The sequence below is a fragment of the Mytilus galloprovincialis genome, chromosome 1, assembly GCF_965363235.1.
Source record: "Mytilus galloprovincialis chromosome 1, xbMytGall1.hap1.1, whole genome shotgun sequence".
NCBI classification, from domain to species: domain Eukaryota; kingdom Metazoa; phylum Mollusca; class Bivalvia; order Mytilida; family Mytilidae; genus Mytilus; species Mytilus galloprovincialis.
The window spans coordinates 104,629,817-104,642,615 of record NC_134838.1 but is presented as its reverse complement, the minus strand read 5'-3'; the positions used below and the strand labels follow the sequence as shown (position 1 = coordinate 104,642,615).

At 31.4% G+C, this 12,799-nt stretch overlaps 1 protein-coding gene across 1 annotated transcript; it reads left to right on the top strand.

Annotated features, from left to right (window-relative positions):
• The first annotated feature begins 3,417 nt into the window (after positions 1 to 3,417).
• On the top strand, positions 3,418 to 10,309 carry LOC143048475 (uncharacterized). Its single transcript, XM_076222162.1, has 4 exons — positions 3,418 to 3,575; positions 5,897 to 6,014; positions 7,912 to 8,084; positions 9,179 to 10,309. The coding sequence occupies exons 1-4, from the start codon at positions 3,521 to 3,523 to the stop codon at positions 9,655 to 9,657; spliced, it is 825 nt and encodes a 274-aa protein (XP_076078277.1). The 5' UTR covers positions 3,418 to 3,520; the 3' UTR covers positions 9,658 to 10,309.
• The last annotated feature ends 2,490 nt before the right edge of the window (positions 10,310 to 12,799 follow it).

Below are 12,799 nucleotides of genomic sequence, written 5' to 3'. Positions count from 1 at the left end.
AGCTCTCACTAAAGTGGGGCTTCCATTTGGCTGTGCAGGATGTACAAGTTCGCAGCAACGTCTAGTAAAAATGAGGACGTTGAATTAATCGGATGCCTCGTGTATAAGAGAGATGCCACGTTTTTGTATGTTAATAACCCTTAGCAGCAAATCTTTGTGGGATCCGTATAAGGTGACCAGTTGCACGACTAAATTTTCCTATCTGATATACCCATATTTTCCCAAATTTCTCCGACTTCCATCCCGGACTGCTTTTGTTAGAGGACCTACCTTTATTGTATTGTTTGTTAATTTGTTCTCGTCCTGAACATGATTGAAATATTTGTCACTGAACGTTTAGCAACCAATAGTCAATCAGTCATTATTTCGGGAAATCAGTCTGTTTACATGCCGATAAATTGTAATGGGGAACGCTTCCCCTTACAATTAAAAACAAGTATTTGTGTGTGAAGTTTACACACTAACTAAAAGATATGTTTGGATAAAGTTCACTTACTAACTAAAGGATATATAGAGAACTATTGAGGGTCATGCATTCATTTTACTTTTTTTAAGGTTGGAACTTGAACAAATCGGAAACTGCTCTACACGAAGGAAAATTGTAAAGATCGGAAGCTTTCGCATATTTATTAACATCATTGTAATGATTGAAGTCCGCGGTCTTTCTGTCATTTCGTGGTTCCATAAATATGGGTTACCTTCTTAATTGTCATTAATCAGTGACATCGTCAGTTAGCTTACTGTCGGACATCGATGTTGAACATTTTATTTTTGTATTTGGAACAGTTCATAACAAATCAAATTAGCCCCATTGTTAAAACAATAGCACGTCAAACCAGTAAATTAAATTATGGTCTTTGTAATTGTAGTTTTATGTGACGGCCACATTAAAACATTAGTTGAAACATAGTTTATTTGCCAAATTAAAGCAACACGGATTATACATAAGTAAATCCTACCAGTTTTTCTCCATAATACAATATAAATAAATACAATAATGGTATTATGAACATGCATGTAAAGCAAACAGTTTAATAGAATAAAATACGCTGGGGCTATTGTATATATAGGTTAAAAAAAAAAGAACGAAAATTTACAAAGTCATATATACTATTAATTCTGTGATGATGAAATCTGTTTGTGACCTTTTGGTGAAATTTTGAACATGTTTGTAAATTTGAACATTATGTTCGATCGAAGGTTTCAAGTTTTCGCAAATTGATAGTTTTGTATCTTTAACAAAGTTTTTTGAAAGCTAGTTAAGATTATTGAGTGAGGTTTTTCTACATGAAGTGTGTTTTGGACAAGCAACGACCATATTCGTATGTCGTTCTCTGTATAGATGCTTATATGGTGCATGGTGGAAAAAAATGCATTTAGTCTAGTCATTTTTTAATTAAACTTCCTTTTTACCATTTTACTTCAAAGTTTTTATACTGGCTTCTCTCCTTATATTTCCATTGTCATTTATATATTTTATATAGTTGTCCTACCTTTAATTTTTATTTCAGAAAAATAAAAAATCACTCCTTTATCCCTGCAACGCACCTGCATAAAAGACAAGACGATGTTTTTTGAAGTTTCATGTCTCAGTATATATAACAAAAATAAAAAAGATATTTTGCATCCAAAATTATTTTATGTTTCAAGCTCACTGTAACAGGTCTGCAATTTTTTTAATATCGCCGGGAAGAAAATGACAGATTTAGGAGGTTGCATCTTGACTAATTTTGCAAAAAATGTTTGCATTTCTTACCCAAATAGTTTAAAAAGCCGTGATATTTGCACATTTAATTGTTAAATAGACCATCTAAACATCAAAGAGGAGCACTAGATATTTTAATCCTTAATGTACAACCTTGTCATATATACTAGTCAACAAAAGAAACGATACACGACCGTAGAATAAAAACTTATCAAAAAGTATTAAAACTAAAACAAAATGAGATACACTATTTTAAAAAGCTTTCATTTGCAATGTATGCACATATGATAATGAAAATCAAAACCTGTCGGAAAGTAACTAAATTCCATGTAAACGATCAAAGGATGCAAATTATTTTTGCGGAAAGTTGGACACAAAATCGACACATAATTTTCTAAGTACTAAATGAATTTTCAAATTTGTTTAAAAAATATTCAATATGCTAATCAAGTAATGTTCATATTGTCACTAATGGGTTGAAATATTGTTTTTTTTTTATTTTTGGTAAAAAAAAGTTTTTTTTGAAATCTCAAAAAATGCACACAGGAAATTTGGAACCTTTCGGATTAGTTTTAAGATTATTAACGTTTTTTTTAAATTCACTTTACACATACTGTCAATGGTAAATCAATTGATAATGTTTACATTTTAACGATTCTTGTCGGACCGAACTTTGCTTTACAAATAAACAAAGAAACTGTACGATTTTTAAAAAAAGACTTTATAGCAAACATTGTCTTTATCTTTAAATGAGAGGTTGGCATCATTAGTTGGAACTTCTGTTTTTAAAATTGTCGTTTTATGTAAATTTTGTCAAAAAATTTAAATTTCGCAAAATGACGTCATGAGAGCAAAAAACATTTTTTTTAAACGGATTTATTTCCATGGTCATTAAATATTACTACCTTCAATATTAGTCCTAGAAACGGAAAACTTCATCTTTAATTTGAAAAAAAAGTCGTGTATCGTTTCTTTTGTTGACTATATATAAAACGATTCTTAAAAAAAATAAGTTTCATGCAGGGATCGGAATAAATATGTACCAAATTTAACCTGGTCAGACTTTTTTTTAGTTTGCATTGTTCTAGTAAATTAAAAAGGTGTTTGATTTTTTTCTCCCCACTTATTTGTCATTTTCGATCGTATAGCACATACAGGTTCCAAATCACGAAGGGTTACTTTTCTAATAGTTTATTTTTCCTAATTAACATGTGACTCCGCATATATATACTTATTCCATTTCTAACGTTTGATGGTAAAAAAAAAATCGGGAATGCGAATATTTTATAAGTTGAAAGTAAGTTTGACAATATAATTCAAGCAAAAATTGTATTTGGAAATTTCATTTTGCTACGCGATATTTGGCTAGTCAGATATGACCTCGGGCAGCACATTTATCGTAAAAAGCAGAAATAACCAAGAGCTTATAAGTCAAAAGTAAATACAAGAAAACAAATATAAAAAAAAGTTGGAAATATTGCCTTCGAGGTCATATGTCACTATTGTTGGTAAACTTTTTGAACAATTAAAGTAATTCTAATATATTAATGTCTTTTTTTCAAATTCACACATTTTGTAATTCACACATTTTGGTTAGAATGATCTAAAATGACACCCGGGTTTACCAGTAAATCGCGTCATACATGTGTAATATGTACATGTAATGTATGACGAAGCAAAATATTGTATATGTAAACAACGTAGGCTTCCTATACTAAGTGATCTGATTATATTTAAACTAGAACGGTGTATTTTAGTCCACTGTGTTTTTTTCGGTCACGGGTTTTAAATGCCATTCAAGAAAAATATTTCAAAATGGTAGGAAGGAAAGAAGTATTAAGCTTACTTGTTTCGACTGTTTCAACTACAGGTAAATAAATTTTTCGTTAATTTATTGAATATATTTCTAATTATTAGTGATGGTTATTACTGTAAAATATTATTCAGAAATCGCGATTTCAGTTGAAGAAAAAAACTTCTTTGATAATCCATAACTATCAATTATTATTAACTAATAAGTGTTATTTTAATGTGTATAATACTAACAACACATTTAAATCGGTCAATATATTCGATATGCGATCTTTCAAAGTAAGCATTTTTCTGTAAATAGGGAAAAGAAAATGTATTTTTCGCGAAAGCAAATACTTATACATAACAAACACTTTTTGATAACGAAAGACTTTTTAAGTGTTCACTGCTCGATAATGCATGTATCCTACATCAATGGGTGTCCTTTCAAGTAAAGAATCACGAATTCTCGGAAGTATACTAATTTCATTTCAAACTATGTAACAATTAACAATCATGATTGTTAGATATAATTAAAAATAAGTTTGTTTACAATAACTGGCATTTCCAAATATTTGTGCATCTGTATGAAATAGGAACTGGAAGGAATCTGTATGTCTTCTGGCCTTGAAAGGAAAACTACAAAAATCGCATAATTGAGAAAAACTTGTTCCATCTGATAATGATGGTGCTAATAAATGTTAATAAGACGACAATAACACGACATCATCAAAATCCATGTCTATTGTGATATGTTTATAAAATCAAAAATCTGTTCTTATAAAACTAGTGTAGATCACTATTATTATTGATCAATAAACCAAACAAAATCTAAAGGAATGAAGAACTTAAATAAATATTATCATTTTTGGTGCTAAAAAAAGTTCCTGATAAATCTTTTAATTTTCGATGAAATTAAAATATAACAAGGGCTAATATAATATGTTTACAGCTTTAAGAGCATCAATAGTCTTATCAAACATAATGTGATTGTATACATAGAGGATCGTGAATCAAAGTCATGCAATACAACAGAATTTTCTTATCATTCAATTTGTAGGTCAAATCCAAGACCAGAGACTTTTCAGTCCTTTTCAGCAGTAGGCATTATCCCACACCTACCAAAACGTTTTACATTTTAAACTTTATATTTCGGTCATGTAATAACCAGTACAGGCAGCCTTTGTAAGCTCGTTTTACCATTTATGAATAATTTAGTACGGGAATTTTTATTATGGGATATTGAAAGCTGATCTGTTAAATGCTTATTGACTTTTTGCTCAACATTTTTTTAATTTACATATTTGTTTAATACCATTTGTTGTTTCTTGTTCTTGATATCAAGTCAAAGTTATTGAAAAGGTTCAACAGAATATAAGTTTTCGTCTATTGCAGTTTCTTTTTCACAAAGTATTAGCATGTGAATTTATTTTTTTTGGGGGGGGGGGGATATTATAATTATTCTTCTAAGCTTTCAGACAGTGGTAAAATACTACATAGGTTGTCCGTTCCTTTTTTCTCCAAACGTTAGCCGTATACAGCATACAAGTATATGTAAAATTATACTAATTCAGTGAGAATATTCCCCTATTCAACAAAATCTTAACAAGTTGTGTGACTAAAATAAACAATTGACCAGTTGTGTGACTGTCAAAAAAACCAATTGGTCAATAAATGATAACTAATTTGATTAAATTTTGACGGTGTAGTTTTAGGATTAATGAGAAAATGCAGTGCAGTCTTCTTCACTCGTAAGAAGCGGGGAATTTATTATAAGGCGATTTGGGAGATTACAAGTTACATTAAAAATAATGAGTAAATCGAAAAAAGGACAATATTCTAAGTTCTGCTTCATAACATTTATATAACTTTGCACATAGTCGATACACGTTGCGAAATAACAAAAAAAATACCATTTACGTAACCAAAGGGCAACAAGTAGAACATGAACATTTATAAAGAAAATAAAATAACGTCGGTTTAAACATCTTAAGAACTCTTTCCTTACGCAATACATTCATTGTCACAGTTTTCTTTATCCTTGAATTTTGAAAATCAACTCTTTGAAAACATCCAACATTTCGTTGCTATTTCCATAGAACAGATTTTATTTAGAACAGACGAAACTAGTGTTAAACAAAACACAATCCTTTTCAGAAACATACATAGTTATATACGCCATACAAAACAATTGCTGTTCCAACTGTTATTTTTTAAACATAATATATTTATTGTATATATTTTTCCTATTGTACTGAATTATATGATTGCTGTCATCTTAAAATTTTGTATATTGTACTTTATTTGGAGAGAATTATTTTAATTGTTATAACTTGTATCCAAACCTATTGTTTATTTTGACAATAACATATGTTTAAACCAAACTTTATCCTTTTACAGTAGAATGTGCCAGAAGTTCAACATGTATGGCTTTAGATGGATCATACTGGAATAGTTGTTATTACGGTTGCTGCGGTAACTCAACATTTAATGGATATGGTACTACACCCTGCTGCCAGTAAGTTGATTGTATATTATACTTATAGCTGATGATGTTTTAGGTGTTAGTATTGAAATACTTTTCTGTGAACGCGTGTAGGTGCAGATCTAGGATTTTGAAAAATGGGGGAAAAAAGGGGGGGCAAGCTAAGGCGGTTTGGAGCGAAACTTGTAATAACCAGCTGCGCCATGAGCGGATGATACGCCTGTCGTCTTGTGTGTGAAGTTTTATGCAAAAATCATAAACAGTTTCTAATAAATGGCGTGATATGTGAAAACCCCCCTTATTTACAAAAAACTTAACTCTAAAATAAAATTTTGAATCATCACCAAAAAGTATACAGATCTTTTGATTAGTATAACTAAGAAGTGTGAAAAGTTTTAAGTAATAATCATAAATCGTTTTTGAGATACGGCGCGACATGTGAAACCCCCCCCCCCCCTTTTTCCTTTTTTACAAAAAAAACTCAATAACTCTAATATTTATTTTGAATCATCACCAAAAAGCGTACAGAAATTTAGATTGATATAACTAAGAAATATGTAAAGTTTTAAGCAATTAACATAAATCGTTTTTGAGATACGGCGTGACATGTGAAAAAAACACACCCCTGTTTAGTTATAACATCCCGTAACTCAAAAAGTTTAAATCCTGTTTTCACCACAAAATTTTACAGACCGTTTGACCATCATAAGAAACAACTATGTTTATTTTCATGAAATTTGGATCAGTGGTTCTCAAGTTACGGTGCAACATGTGGACGCCGGACATTTGTATACCATAATACGTCCCGTCAAAATTTTGACGGGCGTATAAAGTGTCTATGCTTTTAGCATATGCTCATCCCCCTCTAAACCTACGTCTGACATGGACAGTTATTTGATAAGCTGCAGTTAGCTGTAATTATGGTTGTAGAATTAATAGGCTCTAGTACTCTATGTCAAGATGTCCGTTAGTTTTAGTATATACTGTCCTTTTTGTAGTGTGCATTATTTACTGTCCTATTTGTAGTGTACATTTATATAGTGTTCTTTTAAAGATTACTGTTGAATATCTTTGTAGTACAATATATCAAGATATATATATATATACTTAGCTGTTGGTAAGTATTAAACAAGTCATTGTGGCAGCGGCAGTAACATTGCGCCTAATGACTTTGCTTCAGTACTTATGATAATAAACAGACATATGAGGTATACGACAATGAGACATCAACCAAATGAGACATCTAAATAGCAACACAAAGTCCACAAAAAATGTCAAGACTTAGTAGCTATTCAGTTTGACACCTTCTAAATTGTTTAGAGTCTGAAAAAAATTAAAGAAATCAGCCCAATGATTAGTTTCGTAAGTAGGTATTGTGCATGGATGCAGTTGTAACATTTGTATGACTATAGGTTCGTCACTTAAAGCAAATATTTTAAGAATGTAATACTATATAATCCAGAAGTTTTATTGTCTATGGAAGTTACTATTAGTATATTTGGTCTTGCAACACATGTATCTGTTATACCTGAAGTCCTGAACATTGTTTTATACCATAATACATCTACCGTAATTTCATAATGTTTGTGAGTATTTGACACTAGTGGAAACAGCACGCCACATGCATCGTTATTTGATATTTTGATACGCTTTAGTACTATACCTAGTCCAAATAATTATGACGTCTTGAAAGGCTAATTATATTTTTTTCTTTGACGCCTTTCGTAACGTCATGATGTACGCATGCTTATTTTGATAACACTTTAGTATTACTAGTATATCGTGTCGTCCATAAGTTACAGTATGCTGTCCGTAAGTTTTTGGAGTAGCTGCTGTTATGGTAATAGTGACATGAGACTCTTATCTATACAAACAACATACTGAAGGAAACATGCGGTAAAAATATTCATGTTTTGTTGATTTATTTCAGAAATGAAGACCCTCCCCAGTATTCCTACTTGTTGCTAGCCATTGGATTACTGATTCCTTGTGCAATATGTTTAATGGTTTTAAGAAGAACAGGAGAGAGATGTCGACGTCCGGTTCCTGTTGGTCGATCCCGAGGCGAAGAGAACCTACGAGGCAACATGCCGGGATATGGAGGTATTTAACATCGTATGCATAAAATTGAAATTAACAAATGCATATTTACACTTTCGACAGTCTCATCATGTATAGTTTCAGGGGCGATCCAGCCATTTTAAAAGGGAGGTCCCAACCCAGGACAAAAGGGGGGGGGGGGGTCCAACTATATGTCCCTATTCAAATGCATTGATCAGCCAAAAAAGGGGGTTCCAACCCCCGGAACCCTCCCCTGGATCCGCCAATGAGTTTGTTTATGAATTATAGTGAGGGCCTTCGTTTTTCTGTAGCACTAAATTATCCATTAAAACCCTCATAAAATTCTATACATTATTATTGAGCCATAAAAATATTATTTTCATAACTGATCAAATGTAAGGTCTATCATGTTATTTCCAAAATAATCATAAAAAGTGAATGCCATAATGTCACCTGTTCTGTTTTTGAAATAAAGGTAGTGCAGAATTTTCTTATTATATATGAACAAAAGAAACATAAAATACGTAGATATAAAGGGAAATTATATTGTAGAATTTCGAAATAAATTATCAAGTACAGTAAAGAGGAAATTAGGAGAAAAAACTAGGACACTTTTTTCCGCTTTTCTCGCTAAAAACAAAATAATTAATCCTTCATTACATTCTATTATGAAATAACCTAACAAGAATGATCTATCATTTTCCTTAAATTTATTTATGAATCCAAAGTCGTTTTTTTTTATCCGTACAAATATAAAAAAAAATATCTTTTGAAATATGAATTCGAAAATTCATGCAAGTAGATTGCAATATTATATTCACGTTTGCCAATATTGGTATACACAAATAACCTAATTATATAATGGCCAAGATATTAAACCACCATGAATTTAAATATTTCCATGGTAGCTTAAACTTGAATTCAATCGCTGTCTTTAATAAAATTTATTATCAAAATTGTGTTATAGTGCTAGTATGATAAATAAGAGAAGGGGGAACACTTATGTATTGCAGTTATTGGAAAATTGGGTGGACAAGATCAAAAACAAATAAAATTAGAGAAAGTATGTTGAAATATTGAAATAAAATTACATTTGATTGTTTTATGACCAATGTCACACTATGATTGTGTTGCAGGTCGAAGATTAATGGTAACGACCATAGCTGATCTGTTAATGTCTTCTCGAGACCAACATCGTGATCGATGTGATTCAACTGCGGAGATCATCACACCACCAGCATACGAAGATGTAGTTAAAGAATCTAATGATGAATATTTACCGCCAGCCTATTCTGAAGTACTTAAAATGGACTCTGAATGTCCAAATCCATTATACGTGATGTCTCAAAGTCATCCTTACTATCATTCTAATAATCAAACTACAGATGGAACAGTTATACAAGGACCATCTTCATCCATAGACAATCCAGACAGTAGTGAAAATCATATTAGTATCTCAGTAGAACATATATCGCCAGAGGACACTGGTGAAAATGTCATATCGGAAAGCTCGTTCGATAATCGTGGTTTTACACCAGAAACGTCGGGCCAAGTAGATCGATGTACGCCCAGTCAAAGCAGTGAAACAACAACAGACAATCAAAACTCAACATGACCAATCAAAACCTTTTAAATTCCTTATTAGATGTATATTGAGCTGTTCAAGTGTCGGGTACATTTGCTGTATGATGTATACCAATTTGTTTCAGAATTGAATATTATACAAAAACACACATATATGTGTGATTTTCGTGCGTGAAACACATGTTTCTATTATGGCCTTAATGTACTTTATCGCAGGAACGCCCTAGAACGAAAGTTTAGAAAGCCAAAAGATTTGAGAGCATGAAAATCAAAAAGAGTAGTCAAAAGTTAGCCTTAGAGAATTGTTACTTTATAGTCTCATCACAATTGCTTAATTCTATGAACTGAAAATGTAGACATGTATAATGTACAATGATGTATAAATATTTATTCAACTTTTTCCTTTAGTCAGTTTTAAGGGGATATTCGTTCTCGGACCTCTTAAGTTTCCACAGCCCGTTGCAGTGATTCATCTATTGTTATTTCTGAATCATTCATTCAAAATGCCCCAAAATGAAAAGAAAAAGAAATTTTCATGGAGAAAGACGAAATAATTCACATCTTTTATTTATTAAAGTTCATTGTATATATACGGCTTTCACTTTGTCCCCAGTTGATTTATTACCCCTGTTTATGTATACTGTAAATGTGTATTTATTGTTATAAAATATTTATTGTTTATACTTCAAGTATTTATATTGTTAATCCGCAAGTCGGATCGTCACAGAAAAAAGAAGGAGCCTCCCGTTTATACTCAAATATGTATTGTTCATCCGCTAGTCGGACCGTCACAGAAAAAAGGACACAATTGTTGACTGTGTTGTTGAAATAAGTCAGACTTATGCTAACAGATATATTTTCCGGGAATGTATTACAATTTCTGGAAACAAAATAAAACCGTGCAATAGATTCTGGTTGACTGAAACAAAAACTTCTTTATGATACAAGACAAAACTTGCAATGCAGTTACATTCCAATATTGTTCACAAGTATTTTCTTAATTTAGTGACAACACATAAAGGTTTATGTATATACTGTAAACAACTGTAGATTTATATAATTTTTCAACATTCAGAAAACCTATTCAAGTGAAAAAATAAAAATAAGTGTACTGGAAAATTATATAAGGAGACTGAAAAGTAAATGGCCTTCAAAATTCAAGTAAATATATATTATACAATTGCGACTTTTTGTATATAGAAATGAGGTCATTTGAGGGTAATGCGTATTTTGTGTAAAAAAGAAACATTGCAATGCACAATCGTGTTAATTTAAAATATAACATATACATAGTTAAATAAGACAATAGGAATGGAACTATCTAGCATAGAAAGTGAAATTGACATGTTAAATTTTTTATCCGTTTTTTGAGATTAAGTAAAGCAAGTTGTTGCAGCCGTACATGTATTTAATTTCTGGTTCCTATGCTGTCATGCTGAAAAAAAATAATGGACAATGAAAGTATGCAAGGGATATTATCGTAAAATGTGTATAACATAACTTTAGTTCACCATCATTTATTTCGTCGTAATATTGTTGATGTTTTTTTACTTTGTATTTTTTTTAAACGGATAAAGTTATTGAAAGGAAGTTCGAAGTTTGGCTTATATTGAATCAGTTCATATATAAATCCTCTGTATTGCCAGAGAGTGGTCATCTTTGAATATAAAAGCGATTAGAAAGGTAACTTGACCTTGAAATAATACATCTATATATGGGCCCCAGTTATGACCGTAGTTATCCGTTTTGTGGACTAATAGCTCATTATTTTAATATTCTCTCTTATTTCCATGTTAAATAACCATATCCAAATAAAATAAACTTCACAGAATGTTATAACACGGAATTGTGGTACTGTTCTTTTATTTCTAAGGTTTAAGGTCATGTTTAAAACGTTACCTAACAAATTTAAATGTACATACGTAACACTGACCTCAATACTTTTATAAAATTTAAATCTTTGAAGTATTTATTAAATATTAATTTTGCTTATCAAAACATATCCATGAAAATAATCTGATGTTTTATATTCCCTCTATCGACGGCTTGATTTTCTCTCTTGCAATATCACAAATGTGGCATTAGTTGATACAGCAACAAACTTTACAACGTAAAAACAAAAAAATCGAAAATCATACTTATATTTTCATAAACTGGAAAGACCACCGTTTTTTTTTAAATAAGAAAATAAAAAATAACCACTCGGGGAAAGTCTATGAAGTAGTTTTCAGTGGTGTAGCTTAACTCTTATTTCCTTATTCCTAGTGAAGAGAGGTCAGAAATGAAAATGCAGCAGAGGACATTTGGTTTTATATTTCAGATACAGGTACATTTAAATTGATCCAGAATCGATAGCCATTTATTTGTTATTGAATAGTTTTGTTCTCCCCGAAAAATTTTGAAGATGAGGATGCTAAATTTTATTCCATGTTTATCTGCCGTAATCCGAAAAGGACGTTCAGTTGAGTTTTGACGTTAACGTGATAAGAAGGAAGCATTTTCAAATACCATATGTAAAAGTCATTTAAACAATTTTTCCATTCCATACAATTGTAAAAGGTTCTATTGATTGAATTGAATACTTGCTGATTACGAGGACGGTCCGGTGAAAAATATTTGAAGCATGGTAAATGGACGGAGATATACTTTTTTGAATGCAGAAAATTACTAAACATCCTGTGACATATATATATATATATATTAGATATTATTAATTTCGACAAGATAAGAACAGGGCAGTTATGATTTAGTAAGGTCAACATTCTATCCGGACGTAGCTTCGTATTTCAGCATCCAGCAAAGTCAAACGGACGAACCGTTTATTAAAGCAGGTGATGGTCCAAGGCTAGGATTATTTCTACATCCGATTTAACCATTGGGAATTTTTAAGAAAGTAAACATAAAAAATAAAACCGAGTTAGCAGTGTTCTGCAAAATTAGTCGGCCGGGATAAAGGGATGAAAATTTGAAGTCCATCTTGAAAATGAGGCTACTTGTGTGTTGGATAGGAACAGAAGAATTGCCCTGCAACAAACTCACCTACGAACCCCTCAGAGAGATGTTGCTAAGGTTTTTGACGTAGAGAGAGCGTGTTACTCTCCCTACTTGTGGATTTGTCATCCCCAAACAATGGGGTCCATTTTGACCTGACCTGTTCGGGTAAAGAAAACGTA